This window comes from Halyomorpha halys, unplaced genomic scaffold (assembly GCF_000696795.3).
Source record: "Halyomorpha halys isolate HHAL.00 unplaced genomic scaffold, Hhal_1.1 Scaffold453.1, whole genome shotgun sequence".
Classification (NCBI taxonomy): Eukaryota; Metazoa; Arthropoda; class Insecta; order Hemiptera; family Pentatomidae; genus Halyomorpha; species Halyomorpha halys.
In genome coordinates, this window is record NW_027107553.1 from 1,071,210 (window position 1) to 1,091,993 (window position 20,784).

The 20,784-nt window shown below is 36.7% G+C and overlaps 1 protein-coding gene across 7 annotated transcripts in view; it reads right to left on the reverse strand.

Annotated features, from left to right (window-relative positions):
* The window catches only part of LOC106682960 (androglobin), a 95,064-nt gene that overhangs the window by 23,804 nt on the left and 50,476 nt on the right, over positions 1–20,784 (reverse strand). For all 7 annotated transcript variants that reach the window (XM_014424127.2, XM_067045933.1, XM_024358257.2 and 4 more), the window contains 4 exons: positions 11,795–12,024; positions 11,432–11,604; positions 5,501–5,632; positions 4,909–5,426 (listed from right to left, as the gene is read on the reverse strand). In XM_014424127.2, coding sequence (XP_014279613.1) covers positions 4,909–5,426; positions 5,501–5,632; positions 11,432–11,604; positions 11,795–12,024 — 1,053 coding nt within the window. The remainder of the gene's footprint in view (positions 1–4,908; positions 5,427–5,500; positions 5,633–11,431; positions 11,605–11,794; positions 12,025–20,784) is intronic.

Sequence of the window (20,784 nt, forward strand, 5' to 3'; positions counted from 1 at the left end):
CTGTAATCCTTTTTCCCTCAGTTTATCCCAGGTGAGGAGCTTTTGTGCCTGGCCAGAGCCTTCTATCCTGACCAGAACACTGCCCTTTTGGGTGTTTTTTATCAATTGTTTGTCCCCAATCCTCTTCAATTCTTCTTGGGACGGGAGTTCCTTGTATATATCTTTTGCAGTCCATCCCGCTGCGCTTCCCTTGAGTGTGACATAAATCGCCGTCTCCTGGGATTTAAGCGGAATGGCCGGAACGCTCGCAAGGAGGCCAGCGAAGGTAAGTTTTTTCCTCTCCTTTAGCCCTTCTTTCGGAGGCACATCCTGGGCTGGGGTCTTCTTCTCTTTCTTCGCTCGACTTTTTCCCAGCTTCCGCTATCCTCTTCTTCACCGTCTGTAGAGGTATCCGATTTAAGGTTCCTTCCCCTACAGATTGGTGTCTGGCTGGACCTTTGGGGCATTGGGGCCGGTTCCGCGCCCTCATATTTTCTCCTCTCTTTTACCGAAATTAGCACTGAAGGCCCAGCTCCCATCGTCTTCAGTTCCTCTACTGCTCTTCGGTCCTCATTCCCCTTTTCTCTTCCTTTAGCCCTACACTCGGCCGTACGTTCGAAGAGGATGCGGGCTTCTTCGTCGACTTTCCCTTCCAGGTCTTTTATCATGCCAGAAACCCTTTTCAGCGTCGGCGACACCCATTCTTTTTTCTTCTGATCATACACCGCTCCTATGGCGTCCCCTACAGCCTCTGCTACCATTGGAGCCACAATCTGGGAGACCTTTTTACCAATGATCTTGTGTAGATCATCGGTATACATTGCTTCTTTTACCATTTCGGTTACAATTTCCGGGATAATTTCCCATTGGGCTTCCAGTCCTATAATATTGGATAGTTCTCTCAGCTGGCCATTCAGGTATTTCTGGATCTCATGAGATACCTTTTTCCTATCCAAGTAACTTTTCACCCGTCCTTGAATTACTTCCGCCCTCTGGACGGGTCTTTCAATTTCTGGGTTGGGCTTTAGAGGGGACTCCTCCTCCTCCCTCTCTCTCTTCTTCCTCTTTTTCCCTTTGGGTCTCATTTTTCCATCTCGACTATCAGGTCCTGTGTCTTTGTCTGCTTCACTGCCACTCCCTGAAAACAGCCTGACTTTTCCAGGCACCATTTTTCTTTCGTTTGTCTCAACCAACGAAGTAGTTCTTGTAACATTAGATGCTACAACGGCCAAGTCTCCCGCCATTGCAGCACTGCGGACGTCTGACGCCGGGGAACCCGCTTTCTCGTTCCCAATCGACGCCGGTACTGGGGTTCCGTGCCCCTGCACCGTAGTATGATTATAATTATTTCCCTCCATTGTGTTTCGGAAAATAGCATTTTATACCTACTGCAAGGTAAAACACAGCCGCCTCTAACCTGAGGAACAAACGCTGACCAGTACGCCGCATATTCTAGGAACCGTCCCGTCTGGATTTGATTCTAGTTTTGGACCACCCCGGGTATTTTATTTCCCCGGTTCCCGCCATATCTGGTGAAAATCCCCCTATCCGCCACCTGGGGAGGCGCCCGATGGGAGACTAGCTACTCCACACGGGCACATTGAGAGTCTTCGGCAGTCTTGATCTCTTGTGCGCGAACACAACACAGTCCGATTTGGCTGCATTGACTGATATGTTCAAGTAGCCCAGCTTTTGAACAATCTCAGAGCATACTGCTTCAACCTGATGTAGAGCTGTCTCGGCGTTCATACTGCTGCTGTAGATGGCAATGTCGTCAGTGTAAGCGGCGACCGTAGCCTTCTTGTAGTTCTTGCCAACCACATCAGCAGTATAAATTGAAAACAAGACTGGCGAAAGGACTGCTCCTTGAGGCACTCCGCAAGTCAGTGAGATAGATGTTGAGTGTTCTTCACGAACCCACACAGCGACGGTCCTGGTGTTTAGAAATGAGGCGATCACACCGTAGAGCTGTTCCAGGCACTCTAGATCCACGAGCTTACGACATAGAATGCCGTGAGACACGGAGTCGAATCCCTTTGTGCAGTCGATGGATATCATGGCCGTTGCCTCATTTCGGTTGAAGGTGGTATTTACCTCAGTCTGGAGTTTCATTAGGTGATGCTCTGTGCTGAGGCGAGCTTGGAAGCCGGTCTGTTCAAAAGGAATTACGGAGTGTTCATCGCAGAATTCCCGAAGGTAATTAAGAATGATCTTCCTTGGCAGTTGCTTGAGCAAGACGGTCTGTACCCCATCATGGCCTGGGGCCCTATTGCCCTGCGTTCGTCGAAGTATTGCCTTCAATGTTTTAGGAGAGACAAACATAAAATTGTCTTCTTTAGGCATGGTTGGTACTGACATCGGGTCTCCCGTTCGTTGTTCTACATCATATCGATAGTGTTCTCCCAGTACCATAGCTTGCTCGGTGTACTGTTAGCTTCCAGAACTTGCGGTAGTCGCCGGGGCGTGGCTCTTAAGCGATCATGCCAATTTGAATACCTTAAACAATTTTCGATGGGGTAATTACTCCGTTAAGTCTAGAAAGGTCCGTGAGAGGCACCACCAATGCGTACGTATTTATTTGCTGTTCAATTTATTCTCTTTTACCAACTTTCTTTATTGTTCTAAAATATTTACAATTTTGATGTTTTTTTACAATTGTATTATTATTATTATTTACATATTTACAAGTTAATTGATACGACAATAGTATAGAATAAACGTGAGTGGCGCGGCTTAAAGCTCCTCGTCTCGGTGGGAAGCTCGATGCTAGTACGGCCGGTATTGGATAGGTAGCGCCACTATAAACTCTTATTCTCGATTGTCACCTCCCAGTAGAACGAAGTTACCTTTCTACATGACCCGGCGGCTAGTTACCCTCCGGGCTCGAATTCCTCCTTCGTACCTACAGGAATAGTACCTAGTAGGACGAGGTTACCATCCTCAGAAAACTTACAGCTGGCACCCATATGTCTCATCCTGTCTATTCACCTCCTCATCAACTACTTTACCTATTATGAACACGCATTGTCGAGCCCTCCTGGTCGAGAGTACCTAACATTATCTATTGAAGTCAGACCTAACACAACCACTTCGACAGCCTCATGTCACATATACATGTTGCTCTGGCTATTGTCTCATACATGAATGTACAAAATGTGACAAGACAACTGTCACGAATACAACATGGAGCTACGGGACAACACAAGCACAACCATGAGCTGTTGAGATACATGCACACTGTAATAAACCTGGAGGAATTTGCGAACAATTGAGATCTTTTTCAATAAATACTGCGTTTTTTCAGTTTTTGTATGGTGTTTCCAATGATGATAAGGCTTCTTCTCGTTAAAGGTGTGTGGAGTTCGAAATAATAGCATGAAGCTGGTCGCATGGTTTACATGAATCAACAAAGATGGTGTCAATTTTCAATTTCAGGAAATATTTTTTAAAAACGGTTGAATAGTATTTCTAAGAGATCTTGTGTTGAGGGTACTTCTCCTTGAAAATTAGGTACGTTGTACTAAAGTTTAAATCAGGGGATAAAAATTCCCCCGTAATCTTCCTCCTGCTGTAATGGCTTTATGTTTGGGAAACTGTTATGTTTTCACGTACCAAATTTCCATCATTATCGAAAAACAAGTTTTGCCTTGTGTTGATTGCTGTTAGGATGTTTTCCACGACCGTCTTGGTAAAAATTATCCCCCCTCTTGGAAGGTTTGGATTCTACGTGGGATAAGACCCAATATTCATGGCTGTAGGCAGAATTTTGCCAAGGGGAGAGCAGATCTCATCCCATTACACACATACATACATATAATGCCCATTCGGAAACAATGGGTAAAAAAAAGATACGTAATTTCGCATTCAAATCCCCACCATTTTATTGCCACTTCATAAAAGTCAATCATCACTTTTTAAATTTTTACTAACTATAATCACAAAAGATTTTAGAAAATCGAGTATAAACTTAATTATTGTACATACAATAAATACAAAAAATATTTACAACCTCTTCTACTGTTTATTGTACCGTCTACTGTTCTCTTCTTTGATTTTCAACAAACATTCAAAGGTTATTAAAGTGGCAAAGTGTAAATTATAATAGGAAGAATGGAATCTAAAACAAGTTCTTTTTTCTTTGTTGCCCCCATTATTTTTAGAGATAAGTATATGAAAAATAATTTTGCTCACTAAATCTTACTTTTTTTATGGAAGAATCCACGTATATTAATCTTGTCCCTTCAAAGGTGTGGTTGTGATCTTGGATCCATAAAGATGTCAACTCAACAATGTTACCTTACAAATTATAGCATGTTTCTAGAAAGAAATCATCTATCAAATAAGATTTTTATTTTTTTTCTCTTGGGTTCCAAAAAAAAAAACTGACATTTTCACCATAACCATTTTTTACAATGTTCGAAAACTTGATTTGACGCCTACATTGAGAAGGGTCACCGTACTTTCCTTTGCGTCTCCTATAAATATTTGGAATTTGAATGTGGCCCAGAATGTATGAACTTTCAGTTTCATTAAGTTTATAAAAATCAAGAAACAGTTTTTCTTTCTACTCAGGAAAGATCTTACGATAGAGGGGGAGGGTCGAAAAAACTAATTAAAAACAGTTGGAGGAAATGGGAGGAAAATTAACTTCTGAAATGCAAATCATAGAGTGAAAGAAAAATTATGGAGGTTTAATAAGGCTTAAGATGTGTCAGTGTGTAAGGGAAATGCCGACTTTATCCACTTTATGATTGACAGATTTATGTAGTAAACTGATATATATATGGATTCAGAGATGAGGTGTTTTTTATGATTGGGAACAGTAGCTAGAATAAAAGTAAGATTGAAGTTGAAATAAATGAAAGAGGACTACAAGGAAACAAGATGGGAAAAATTGTTAATTATATATACATTTACAAGACTACTTACGAAATGGCTGTCAACTATAAAAGATAGTACCCAGTGTGGACCAGCACCACACAGACCAAAAGGATCTTCTACAATTCTCAAATATTTTTTTTTTGTAACACTCCTTTCTGAGCTACTGTGCAAAGTGCTTTCCAAAATACCTGAACTTTCATTGCTTACTCCAATCATTTTTCCGCTACTGACATTATGAACACTTTCGAAGGAAGTTGATGAATCACTACTGCTCTCTATACTGTCCTCATCAGATCCAATGCTCGAAGAGGAACTTTCTACTTTGCAAGTACTATCCTTACTCTCAGTATGAGAACTGTCATAACCGCAGTAACTGTAAGAACTGCTGGCTGCAATAGGGTTCGGAGATGATGGGATTTCACTGGCAGGTTTTTCACTCCCTAAGGTATGAATACTTTTTGGAATACTTGCTTTTTCTTGATCTTTTTCGATTTTATCTTCTAACATTTCATTTCCAACTTCAGCTTTGGTTTCATCAGCTAGTTCGTTATATAAAGCTCCTAAAGCTGAAAATTTTAAAAAAATCTAAATTCACTGATGAATAAAAGATAATTTAAATTGTAAAATAAATGTTACTAACAAATAATATCTTTTTTTGAAGAACTTCTTATAACTTTAGCAAATGCTAATTCTGTGCTTGTTAATATCCATGGACCAATCAAGTAAATTGTACCAAAAAAGAGATGCATTTCTTCATTTTCAGGAGAATTTACTAAAAAATTCACTATCATTATTATATAATATGGATCATATCATTATAATGTAATGATATAAACATAAGTTAAGTGTTGCTTAGAAAAAAATAATTAAAAAAACGGAAAAGGTTAGCGGAATAACACTCTCTGAATGAGTAAACAAGACTGCCCTTTTATTGAGTTCAATACCTCTACATATTGTAATATTTAAAATTAATGAAAAGGAAAATTAATAGTTTTTACTTATTCTCATATCTAAAGTATAGATTTGAAGAGGATAAAGTCAAATAAAAAGATTAAATATTAAATAGATATATTTATCTTTTATTATATATAATATTATAGATTTTAGTCTCAGGGTGGGTTTCTAGGCAATCAGAAACAGACACTAATTTTTAATAACACTTAATTTAATTTAATATCTCTTTTTACAATATATTTAAATTTAGGTAAAAAATAACCAATTTCATATAATCTTCTTTTGATGATTTTCTTTGTCTTCTTATTTAACAAACCAACAATTGCTGTAAACAATCTTTAAGCAAATAAACACTAACAAAACAAAACCTTGGTCGTCTAAAAGTTTTTTACTCACAATCCACCGAAGTGAGAAAGAATCCTTTTTTCTTCGTGGGTGACTCTCTGATGTCTCCTTTTTCAAGATGTCGACCCTTGAGCTGGACAAGAGATGATGAGGACCTCCTCATTCAGAAAACATTATTCCTAGGCAACGAATGTTCAAAAACCAAGTTTTCTTTCTTCCTCTTCTCTAGATGTTTGTTCTCAACATCGATTATAGCACTACGGTTTTTATTTTTTTCTTATAATTTACTTTAATATTTGTTCTTAACTTCTAGTTTTTCTTAAATTTATTTTAACTACAATTATGATGGGAAGTTAAAATAAAGTTTTTAAAATATTTGAATCTGCTCAACATGGCCGCGATTTAACGAACTTTTTGCAGGACTCGCGCCGCCATCTTTGCACGATAACTTTTGAATTATAGACGATTATTATTATGATTATTTATTATAGAGGATGAAAATTGGTTAGTTTGCTTTTAGGTTTAATACTGCGAATAAACATGTTGAAATGATAAATCACATAAAACCTACTAACAATCATCTATATATAGAAAATAACTATTTACTCTTAAAAGAGGATATTATACTAAAAATCAGTCATATATAAAAAATAACGATTTACTCATAAAAGAGCATATTATTATAATATACACATGTTCGATCAGCTGATATTCTAACCGAGTCCAACCAGAATCTTCTACTTCCATTCGGGCCTCAACCTCTCTAGCGCTTTTATCAATGAAATCTTGAGCAATTTCCAGAAACGAGCGCTCTCTCGGAAATCCCTCTTTCTTCCCAAACTCAATCTTTGTACTATGGATAGGAATGGCATCCGACCCTGTAGCTGGATGGATTGTTTCCATCATCTCGCTGAGTTTATCTGCGATTCTCTTGTAGCATACCAGGAGTTCCGCGGCATACTGCCCACTAGACTGTTCTCTTTCTCCCTGATCATTATAAGTATGTTCTCCCGCCATCCTCCTCCGGATGCCTTCTTTAATCTTTCCTTGATAACTCCCTAAGGGATCTCTTGGTCCATCTGAATCTGATTGAGGATACTCCTCTTCACTCTGCAGATGGCAGATACTTTTTAAGCCTCCGCATCCTCGCTGCCGATTGACTTTGTCTTAATTCGACCGACTCAGTCCGTCATCCCCTTTCATGAAGTGGTCCAGTTCTCCCGTTTTCCCGGTAAACCTCGAACATAAACAACCTTCCACAAGTCTTGGGAGGTTGCCATGAGTACTTTTATCCACTCTAGTGTCTCTCTAGCATGGGCTTCCACTATAGAGACTACAAATAGAGAGGCAATCTCCAGGGTGGAGGAATCACCTCTGGGGGAGGTGCGTTCTCAATCACGTTTTTATATAAAGCTTCCAAGTTCAAGGCCACTTGTCTGACGATCCCGTTGGCAGCCATTATTTACAGAAAATGAGAGGAAAAAAATGGAAGATGAGCAAAAAATAAAAAAAAAAATTTGAAAACAAAAATTACTCCATATCTTAAGTTCTCGGATTTTTTTTCTTACCTCCTAAAGCTTTATTTACATCAAATACATATATACAATTGGCTTAACCTAATAAATATATATACTAAAAAACATTTTATTGTCTTGCCGCATGGCATTTTAAGATGGGAATACAGGGTCCACTGAAGACAATTTATACATTGATGGCATGTTTGTTGGAGAACTCACAGAGAATGGGTGCCTTTCATTTTTTTTTCCCGATCCCTCTAAAACAGAATTTAAAAAACAATAAATTAGTGGTTGCTTTATGTATAGAAAACATAAATCAGGTTGAGTATTACTTTTTTCTACCTGTGGTACTTTAAGGTTACAATGCAATACTTATCTCGTTATTGTGAGCTGTTCATTCTATATGGTCCTACTAGAAAATATTCGGATGTGTGGGGCCTCCTCTATGTGCCTTTTTTTTTTTTTCTAACCTCCTATTTATTAGTTTTCAATCAATTACAATTTTATACATTTTACTTAACCTAGGAAAATTATATATACACATATTTACATTTTATCTTGTTTTGCCTGATGGTATTATAAGATGAAGAAAATATTGTCCGCTGAAGGTGGTTTGTATATAAGTGGCATGATAGCCGGGGGCTAACAGAGAATGGGGAGGGACCATTGGCTGGTGGTGTTGAGATGTGGGTGCCTTTAGGCTGCAGAGCCAGAAGTCCTTCCCTCGGTGAAGACGTCGACCAAGGGGATTGTGCTTTGCCACCTTCCAGTCTCAGTGGAGGGGCGATCTCTCAGAATAGTGGATTGGCAGAGGCTTTCAGCCCATCAAAGAATTTGATGTGCCTTCAGCCTATGAATTCCGGCACAGAAGGGAGTTGGGGCTCCTCACTGATTACTCTATTCCTGGCCTGCTGGAGTGTGGTTCCTCTGACTATTCGCCGAAGGATGGAATTCTGGAAGCTCTACAGTTTGGTTAACGTGTAGAGGTGTCACATGAGTGGTGCACCATAGAGCAGAGTCGGGTATATGATGGCCTTGTAGATCTTCAGCTTGAGTCGGAGCGAGATCTGCTGTGAAGTGAGTAATAAAGCCTATACAACTTCTGTTGGGTCAGCTTAAGTCTCTCCCGATGTGACTGGAGAAGGTGAGATGCCTGTCAAGAGTCACGCCGAGGTAGAGGATGCTGTTAGAGAGTTTCTGGCCCTCACCATCTACAACGAACTGCTGGGGTAGCCTGCTCTTCTTGCCCTTCTGGAAGGACATGACATTGGCATCCGTCTTCGACAGATTAACCTTGATGCCGTCCTTCTTCAGAGCAGCTACGATGGTGGCAGAAGCAGTTTGTGCAAACTGTAATCTATCCAGGAAGGTTTAAACTTTTTTCCAAAGGTTTGAAGGGCTAATTAATTAGAGGATAATAAATTTAATTTATTAAATTCATAATTAATAACTTAAATAAGTTTTTTTATTTCTAAGTTTTATTCAGTTCATATAGAAATAGTAGTGTAAAGATTACTTTCTATTGAAATAAGTAACAGAAGTTATGGCATCAGTTGTTTACATAACCACTAAACACATATGATGTTAGCCCAGGAAAATATTCTTAATGAAAGATGCTTTATCTTCTCCAATAATAAATTACAATAAAACAAAAAGAAGCTTATTGACAATTTAGAGCCTGAAATCCAATTTTTAACAATATAACAAACTTTCAACCATTTATCTCAATAGAAGAATTTTTATTATGCTCTAATTCATCAAACATCAATAATATGTTTTTGTTCCAAATAGTATAGTCTGAAAGAAAAAAAAATACATGATATTCATCATGAAACAAGCACAAATCATCAAATTGTTTAATTTTTTTTTCTTCTACAATTTATAATTTTAAGTATTTTTTTACTCTGTTTGCTATTTACATTAATGACCTTTCCCTCCAGATCCATAACTCGCAATACTACATCTATGCAGATGATTTCCAAATATACCTGTACTTCCCGCCTTCTGACCTATTACCAGCGACAGAGAAACTTCAAGAAGATTTAGATGGGATTTGCGAATGTGCATGAGCTAACAAGTTGAAGCTAAATGCGGAGAAGACGAAGGCAATCTTAATAGGCTCCAATCATCTCCTTAAAACTGTTCCTAATATTCCAACTATGTTCCTACATGATAGTCCCATCAAATTTTACCACACCATCAAAACCCTGGGAATAACCTTTGATCAAACACTTTCCTGGAAAAACCATGTATCCAATATCTCCTGCCGTACCTTTTTAACTTTAAAACGTTTAAATTACCTCCGCCACTTATTTCCATTTGAAACTCATAGGCTTCTGGTCACTTCTCTAATATTTCCCCACTTTGACTATTGCTGTACAGTATATGGGGGCGTCTCTGGGGATCTCGATGCGAAATTAAAACGTTTGATTAATTGCTGTTTACGATACATCTTTGGGATTCCAAGGGACACCTCTGTTTCCCGTTTTTATGCGAGTTGAAGTGGCTTTATACCACCTTACCTACCGTCGTATTTATTTACTTCCTTCATCTTCCAAGTCATCCTATACCGCCTTCCATCATACATCTCTGAGCTCCTTCAATTCAAATCCTCTATACGTTCCCGCAATATCGTCTTCAGATTTATACACAAGGGCCCATAGAACCATTGCTTTCAATAGATCGTTCATTATCCGAGCCTCATCCTTATGAAACTCCATCCCTTCCAACAACCATCGCTCCAATACCCTCCCTACCTTTAAATCCCGCCTGTTCAATCATTTCCTATCCATTCAGACCTCATAAAATTGTATGTAAACTACTCATCATTCTTAATTATTTTACATCGTTTTCTTTTCTCTTTTTTATTTATTCATTTTTTTTTTTTTTTTTATTATTCAACTGATAAAAGTGAGAAAGTAACCTATAATTATTTTTTTATAATGACTGTTTATATATTTTGTATTTTTTGTTTAAGTATTTCTAAGGCTCCTCAGACCTCATCTATTGATTTCTCTGTATTATTCTAAAGGGACTCGACCCAGAATAAATAAAGTATTATTATTATTATTATATTTTATGATGTTTTATAATTTCATTTTTAATCTTATTTTGTATTATACTGCAAGGCACTACAGCCTATTTTCGATGTCTGTAATATTATTCTAATGGGACTAGTCCCAGGATAAATAAAGAATATTATAAAAAACTAAATCTTTTCAAAGAATGACCCATATATCAAAACTAGACAAATGACAGGGTTTTGGTCCCTTTGATCACATCTGCCACCTCATCTTACTTCAATGACTAACTTTTTCTCATTTAACTACCCAAATAAAATACTGTGGTACTAGAATAAAGTCATACAATTTTTGGCTCTTGGACTAATTAACCAGTAACCAGAACGAGCATAGTGAACATGACCAGAACATAGTGAACCAGAACGATGAAAGGTCCTTTAAAATAACACCAAAATGTATAACCGAGGGAGATAAATTCAAAATCAGAATTCCTACCAACTAATGGATACAATTTTCAAAGAATAATTTACTTTAATATCTTTCTAGGTTTTCACAAAAACCTAGATTTTTAGCACTACCATAATAGAGACTAAATTACTTTGTTTCGTTTTTCTTACTCCTATACCAGAGAATATATAAAAGGAGGAAGAAAATCAAAACAAAGGAACATTGTAATAGACTGAGCACTGTTTTTGGACAAGAACACTTATAGTTGGCTGAACCATTTACACTTACCACCATAATTTAAATCAAGAAGAACAACAGGCACAAAAATAGATCCCTTTCCTTCAGCTTTGATGATGGTTTCATCATTAGCACCATTAAGGGTGAGACAAATTTCAACTTCTTCATTAGAAACAGAGAGGTACAATGTAGCAAGCATACTCTTTGAAATGGTAATGATGAATCTATCCAACATAATTTCAAAATTTCTAAATTTCAAATCCAAAAAGTAATCTCAATGCTAATATATTCTTTATCATTAATATCTTTAAAAAGTTAACAAAAATACAATAAAACCTAAGAATCTTTAGTGGATGCAGTAATACATGCTCTTTGCTAAATTATATTAATCAATTATACACTAATATGTATTACCTTCCAATGATATTTTTAGTATTTGGGAGATAATAACCAGTAATATTTTGAATGTGCAGACTAGCTTCAAAAGATTCTCTTTCCTGACAATAATATGGATTAATAGAATCACACTGGTGTAAAGTGTTTCCACTATCTATGCCTAAAACTCGAATCTTCCAGGCCAGAGACAATTCTTCAGCAATCATATCTGGGGTAGCATAACCACACAACAAAATAGTATAACCAATCTGGAAGACAGGTATTTTATGAAAACTGTGTAAGAGTTGAATAATATGATTAATAGTAATTTAATATCATATACTATTTATAATATATATATAATCTTTTCACTTTCTCGAGACTGTTTATTATTGTTTAAATAAAATAAATTTTATCCAATTTAAGTCTCAAAACAATCTGTATTTCTTTGTAAGTCCAACTTTTTGGCCAATTTGGCCATCCTCAAGGACAAATTTAAATATAAATTTATAACCACATCAATTTTACAAAACTTTCTGCAGACTATTCCCAATTCCAGGCCCAGGTCAATAATTTCAGTCCAAAATTACCATATGTTGTTAATTCTTCACATAGCATTAAAACTTTTAATCACAGTCAAATTACACTTATTATTCTTTATCACAACCAGATTGTGACAAGGTACAACCTTATTACAAACAACAAATTGATATGGCTTTAAATTTGTAATTATGATTGTCCTTGAGGATGGCTGAATTAGCTGAAACATTGGACTGATAAAGAAATATAGATTATTTTGAGACAAATTGAATACAGTTTATTATATTTAAACAAAACTATTTATAATGTTGTAAACATCAGCACATCTAATAAAAAGAACATGAAAATTAGTGCTTTTGATTTTTTCCTCCTATTATTTATAATCCATATTAGTTTTCATTTAAATTGTCAAACTTGTATACAGTGGCACTACTGTTAAGAGATGAGTCATAGAATTCCAGATCTAGCGAACACCATTTTAAAAAAAGTGTTTGTACTAAATAATCATGAGCTAAATCTATATCTTCCAAACTCGGTTAAATAACATATGAATTGTCTTGTGTACAATCTTGAGTAATATTCATTATAATTTTATATTCTCTTTATTTTATTATATATACTTTTTTTTTTTTTATTTACTCTATATATTTATATATTTACTGTATATTTCCTTTTTTTTTTCTATAATATATGTATGTCTAAAAATTTTTTGAAAATGTATATTAACTAATATTTTTCTTACAAGATGCAACATGTTTGTAAAATCAATAAACTCCTTTCTCACAGTTATTATACAATGGAAGAGAAGAAAGGGGGAAAAAATATAGCAAAAGACTAATGATTCAACTCAACTTTATCATTTATATCGACTACCTTTTCATTATTTACCATACAGTTTCTATTTAGGAAACTAGTTCAATGTTATATTTTTTCAACCAAACAGCTGATTTTTATACTATTTCGTACAGGAAAATATGATTAAATATGAGGAGAAAATGTTTGGGGGTGAAGTCAGTAAAGAACTCAAATAAGTAAGGACCTATTTATTAAGGCCAACATTGCAGCCAGAATTTCAGGCCTTCATCGGGGGGTTAGGAACAAAAAACAAGATAACAACCGTAATGAATAAAAGGAATTAAAGAATAATTAGATAAAAAGAAAATAACAGATAATATAGCTAAATAAATAGTGTTGAAAAAAAAAAGTCTAAGTATAATACATTATAAGAATATAAAGGCTTTATGAGATTAAGTGATATTAAATTTAAGAAATAGGAAAGAACAAGAAAACAATATATGTATGAATATACATCTTGTAAGTGAAAATTAAAATTATAAAAAAAGTGGGAAAACATATATGTAAATAATTAAATATGTAAATATATGTGAATAATTAGTAAATATGACAATAATTAGATGTTGTGAACATAACTTAATAACCTGGGTAAGGAAGAAAAAATAAGAACAGATTAGAGAATGGAGAAAGGGTGTAAAAAGAAAGATGAGGAAAAAAAAGGATCGGCTAACAATTAAAAGTCAAGATAGTGTTTAAAAGTTACATTACTTAGACAGATAAAAGTAAGATATATAAAAGGTGGTAACAAATAATTTGAAAAATAAAAGAACATAAAATATGTAGGGGAAAAAAATATAACATTAATACTGTTTTAATAAATTAAGTATTTGGGAATATGCTAGGGATAAGTTTTGTTTATTGGTTTTTAAATTGATGGAAGAAGGTTCTAGTAGGATATAAAAGATTTTAGAGATGAGTCTTTTGTCATTGTTGTAGACTGAAGTAAAGTATAAAAGTTTTCTCAAAATCAAAGGAGAGATGGAGTGTTCCGAAAGTTTTAAAGAAGAAGAATTATGGGAGGAGACAGAATATTTATGTTGGGTGATGCTGTCTTTTAGGAGGTTTTTGATTTAACCAATATAAGAGGAATCACAACCAGGAATGGATAAAGGGATGCACTATACGACATGGGAATGGTGTAAAAGAGGAAAGAATCATTAAGATGGGAGTAGATTTTAGATAGTTTGTAATAGGATCTGAAAGAATTTTAATGGTTAGTATAGCGGAATGTTAGAATATTTGGGTGTTATCTGATAGGGAGAGAGAGGATATATGGTAGTGACCTATATATAGAAATGGAAAGGGATTGTGAAGAACTAATTGAAGTAGTGAGACAATTTTTGTAGTTGTTGATAAGTTTATTAATGATATGGGAGGAAAGTTATTAGTTAAAATATCATTAATAAACTTATCAGCAACTACAAAAATCGTCTCACTACTTCAACTAGTTCTTCATAACCCCTCTCTATCCCCTTATACAGGTCATTACCATACATCCCCTCTCTTTCAGATAACATCCAAAAATTCTTACATTTCCTTTATTTGCAACCATTGAATAGCTTTCAAATCTCATAACAAACTGTCTAAAATCTACTCATATCTTAAGGATCCTATTCCTTCTTTACACTGATCCCATATCATATACCTCATCTCATGATAAGGCAAATAGAAAAAGCCCTCCCTATGATAGAAAACAGCTGGTCATCCATTGCATTCTAGACTTCTCTTAACCGTTTCTCTTACCTCGAATCCATTCTACTCTGTTGTAAATCTGGTTATCAAACCTTCCATCATTAGTTCTTTGAACTAATTTCAGGACTGGCGATGGGAATCCTCCGGCTCTGATGTTTCAAACATTTTCCTTAATGTATATATAAATGATTGACGGTATTATTTCAAATTATGAAGAAGATGGTCGGAGGTGCAGTCAAATGGAAACAAAAAAGTAAAAAATAGTTAACAACTATTTATTAGTTTGCATAATAGTTAACTATTATACTCCGCCTGCTGGCTCCCTAGGAGTTAGTTGCCTGTTCCAAGCCCGAATAAAGGAGGAGGGTTGGTTCGGTGGGTACTACCCACCAGCCGGAAAAAACTCACAAGTTCAGAAAACAACATACAGCCTTGGATATACAGACAGTCTCACAATCCCGGCATAAAAATATGGACTTGATATTGCTTCTTGGAATGTTAGAGGATTAAACCAACCAGGTTCAAGCAAGAGATTAGAAATTGAGCTTGATAAATATCAAGTTAAGGTAGTTGCTCCACGTGAGATACGTTGGAGAAATGTGACAACGATGCAAATGTATGTGGGACAGGCTTCATGATAAGAAAATCTATTAAACACATAATAATACAGCATAAACTGATCAATGAAAGAATTTTTACAGTGCGACTTAGAGGAAGGTTTTTCGAAATCACGATTATGTGTGTACATGCGCCTACAGAAGACAGGGAAGAGGAGGAGAAGGATATTTTCTATGAAACATTGGAAAGAGAATATGACTTAATCCCTAGAAACAATGTAAAAATTATCATAGGTGACTTGAATCCTACGGTAAAGAAGAAAGGTATGATAGGTAAAGAAGTGGCATTCAAACCTACTATTGGCAGAGAATGAGAGGTAAGACATGCATCAGATATCAGAAATGTAAGATCGTTTAGAGGAGTGGACTGCGATACGGATCACCACATAGTAAAAGACTGATGGTATCGACAAAAAGCTGGCTATGAGAAGTCACACTTTAAAGTAAATACCCACAACTCAGAAAAGCTGCTCGAGAGTGAAGTAGCAGAAGGATTCAAAAACAAAATAAGGGAATGACTGAGAGAAAATGACATAGTACATAATACAACTATAAATGATAGATGGAAAAGATTTAAAAATGTTGTTGTAATAGAAAGTGCAATTGATGTACTAGGGAAGAAAGAACCAGCTCCCAAAAATGAATGATTTGACGAAGAGTGTAGGATAGCTTTGGAAGAAAGACCAGAGGAATGTACAAGAATTTATGACAAAGAGGAGAGAAGCCAAAAAACTATGTAGGTAGAAGAAGAAAGCATAGGAAAAGGAAAATCTTAAAAAGTTGCAAGAATCTGGGAGAAAAAATAATCCAGAAAGTTTCATAAGGGTGTAAAAGAAATAAAAAATGGATTCCAAGCCAACACTGGATTATGTAAAGAGAAAGAAGCTGATTGGGGAAAAGACGTCAATTCTTGAAAGGTGGAGCCAGTACTTTAGTACTATGAATAGCTTAACACAAGAGCCACCGAGAAAAGATTTTAAGAAAGCTTCAATCTAGATGAACTCCTGGGTAAGGCGCAGGACGGTGAAGAAGAAGTGGAAGCTCCTGAGAAAGAAGAAATTATTAAATCATTGAAGAACCATAAGTCACCAGGTCTTGATGAGATAACTCCAGAGATGATGAAATATGGTGGCAGTAATTTGTGGGAAGCAATTTATGATTTGATTTGGGAGATATGGACGGAAGAAAAAATGCCAGAAGATTGGACAAGAGCAGCAATATGTCCTGTAACAATGACATGTGATAATTATAGAGACATTGCTCTACTAAGCACAACCTATAAAATACTGGCAGTGCTTCTACATAAAAGAGTGTCCAATTTCACAGAAAATATTATAGGAGAATATCAGGGAGGGTTCCGGTCTGCTTGACCAGATATTCACCTTGAGGCAGGCAATGGAAAAGTCCGATGAATATAACATAGACCTACATCTGCTATTCGTGGACTTTAAACAAGCTTATGACAGTGTGGACAGAAAGGAACTATTAGGCATTAAAAGGAACATTCCAGGAATTCGAAAAGGAGCAGCATATGAATTGGGCCTTAAGGTGAATGAAGACAAGACGGTGTACATTATTATTTATTTATCACCCTACCCTGTCTATTAGACAGTACGGGTGTTTGCACCAGTAGGTACAACTCATTGCTGCAAATGGCAAACATTACATAGCTGTGCATACAGCCTGCTCTTGGTACAAAATAAATGTTGCTCTTCTACTGAGGCCTTGCTGGTGTAGCTTATTCTCTCCTACCCAGGGAAAAGTGAGTAGAGCCCACAGGCTCCTTCCACCCATACACAAAGGTCTTGTAGTACGAGTAGTTTTCTTTCTTACCTGCATTGGGGTCAGCTTACCTAACACCACCCTATATGGTATACCCCAGGGATTCTTAGATGACTCATCAACAATAAATTCATCCCAAGATTTCCGCTTACGTGACCGCACCTGGTTTTGATATGCCCTGGCCTTAGATCTGTACTTGTCACGGAGGGCAGTGCGCTGTTCATCACAAGTACACCTCTGGTATGACCGCCGGGCCTTGTATAGCTCTCTTTTCATGGTAATTAAGGCCGGCGTCCACCATGGGTCAGGTCGAGCCCTTGCCTTCCGGTGCCGGAGAGACACCTCAGCCGTGTCACGAATAATGTCTGTGATTCTGGTCACTCGGTAGTCTAAGTCATCAGGTTGGACCGTTCCTACTGCATCCCATTCCTCGTCGACTTATTTTCCCTCCAGCGTAGACCGGAAAGCATTTCAATTTTCTCCTCGGATTATGTACCCCTTCTCAATGCTGTGGAAACTTTCGGGACCATCTGCAAGCTTGAAAGCTATAGCTCGATGGTCGGAACTCGTCTCAGATAAGGGAACCCAATCAATAATTCGGTTCGCTATTACAGGAGAGGCCAGCGTCACATCAATTCAACTCTGCCCCCTTACACAAGAAAATGTAGGGATGGCAGAAGTTTCATTCAATACTACTAGTTGGCTCCTCGCAATAAACTCTTCAAGCTTAGCACCTCTTCTATTTGTTCAACTGGATCCCCATATTGTGTTCCAGGAGTTTGTGTCGGAGCAGATTATTACGCTTCTAGAGCTAGCAGTAACCATCTCCAAGGTAGCTATGTCATCGTCAATATTATTTCCATTTGGTAGGTAAGCCGATACCAGCGTAAAGGTGACACACCTGACATAGCATGCTATGGAATCTACCGTGATATATTCCCCCAGATCCATCACATCGAGGTTCGGATTATTAACTACTATAGCAGCCCTGGGCCTCCTCTCTCTACTCCTCAGGGCTATAACCCTTGAAGTGAGCCCAAACCCCGTGACCAAGTTTCCACGGCAGCTCGGTTCCTGGATCGCCATAATATCGTAACACTGTGAGAGAGTGCGTAGTTCATCTGCCACTAAGCGCCGGCGGCCCATGTTGAGCTGGAGAATGTTAATGCTACTCATAAAAAGTCCTTTTTGCTGCCTCATTAGCCCACTTTAACTGCACAGGACAATCTCTGCTGCCCGCCTTGTGTTTTCGATGGCTAATAGGAGTGTTCGCTCATTGACAATTAATGCACAGCGGACCATCCAGTTCTTTTTTCTTTGGACATTCCTTCATCATGTGACCACTCGTGGCACACCAGATGCAGACAACAGCATCTACTGTGCATGTGGCTTTAGTATGGCCGTAGCCCTGACATCTACTGCATCAGGAGACGTCAAGGTAGTCTTTAAAAGACATGTTCCACCATCCTCCATTTATGCTTTCCATTTCTAAGAGCAGGAACCGAACGGTTGGGTGAACTTCCAACACCCAATTCTTGCTCAACCCATTTCTAGCCACTGAGGAGAAAAGTGGCCGAAGGTCATCGATGATCAGTGGAATAGAGTCTGGCTGCTCAGGTATTCTGCCCCATAAAAATCTCACCAGTTCCGCTGAAGTCCATGAGTGAGGAACTCCCTGCACCTCAAGCCTTGGTTTCTTCCTCAGAGCTAGCCTCGCTTGTAACCCTTGAGCGCTCTACACGCGTAGTCCCTGCCACCCAATCTGCCACCAAGATGGTGTACATAAAAAGCTCAAGAAAGGATAAGGAAGAGAATAGCAAAGTGAAGTTCAGAGACCACAGTTTTAGTTCTGTATACCAGTTTAAGTACCCAGGAAGCCTGGTTACAGATTATAACAAAGTAGAGAGCAAAATACAGGCCAGGATAGAGACCATGTAGATTGGTTGGCTGTTGTGAAGGAGGCCCAGGTTCTTTCAGGACCGTAGTGCCATAATAATAATAATAGTTAACTATTTTTAATTTCCTTTTGACCGCACCCCGACCATCTTCTTCATCAATTGTCCTTAATTATTTGCTTGATTCCATTATCCAGTCCAATTGATATAATCCTTATTAAAACATATGTAGATGACCTCCTCCTCCTCCTGAATCCTGATAATTTATCTGCCTTTAATTCTTACCACCCTTGCCTTAACTTCACTGTAGAACTTGAAAATAATCACTCCCTCTTTTCTTTGACCTCCTCATAATAAAAAACCCAGACACCATATACACTGACTGGTACACTAAACCAACTTACTCAGGCAAATTTTCCAACTACCACTACCAACACTTACCACAAAAAAATTAACATCGCAAATATCCTTGCCTATTGCTTTTCCCTCTCTGATGCCAATCTTTATAAAATTAAAATCTCCACTCTTTACTACACTTCCAATTGTAATTCATCTCCCTTATATCGGTGAAACAAAAAACCTCCTAAAAGACCATATCATCCAACAAATATTCTTTCTCCTCCCATAATTCTCCTTCTTAAAAACTTTTAGAACACTCCTTATCTTTGAACAACTCTTTTCATTTTGAAGAAACTTCTGTACTTACCACAGGCTGCAACCATTACAAAAGATTTAAACTTAAAGCTTTTATATTCAGCTAGAACCTTCTATCAATTTAAAAACGGATAAACAAAACTTATACCTAACATATTCCCATGTTATTAAGTTATGTTCACCACAGATAATTATTGCCATATTTACAAATCACTTCTTTTGGCTTATATTTTATTTCTTTCATTCAATTATTTTACATACATATTACATTAATTACACATTTTATTTTCACTGATATGTACATATATTTACTAACTATATTTTCTTATTTAATTTATAATCTTAACATTTTCTTGAGACTGGTAAATTTTTTTAAAATAAATAATTTAAATTCTATCCATTATAGTCTCAAAACCTTTTATTTCTCCTATAAGTACGACGTTTAAATCAACCAAACCCCCATCCATCTTTTCCTCATATACATATATACATATATTGTAATAATTTTAAAAAATATTAAATTAAAATAAAAAGAATTTTTGCTCGTTTTATAACTTTTTGCAAATATAAGAGATGATTTGGGTTCAAATTAAGAACTTTAATACTAAATAGATAATAGTATTTTATTTTATAAAAGGACTCTTAATCTCAGGGCGGGTTGCTAGGCAATCAGAAACAGGCATTTACAATAATTACAATTAATTAAATTAAAATCTATTTTACACATGTATCTATTTTTATGCATACAAAACTAACCAAGTTCACGACCTTCTTTCGTTGATTCCTGGTATCTTCTTTGTTCTTAATGTTATTGTCCTAGCGTCCAAAATGGCTTCCTACTCTTGCTGGACAGAAATTCATGAGGACCTCCTCATCCTGGAGACATCCTTTCACCTGCCCGTCCACACAACGAATGATCCCTCCAAAACCAAAACTTGCCTCAAGGTTACATGTAAACATCGATTGTCGCACAACAGTTAGGGATTTTTCCAAA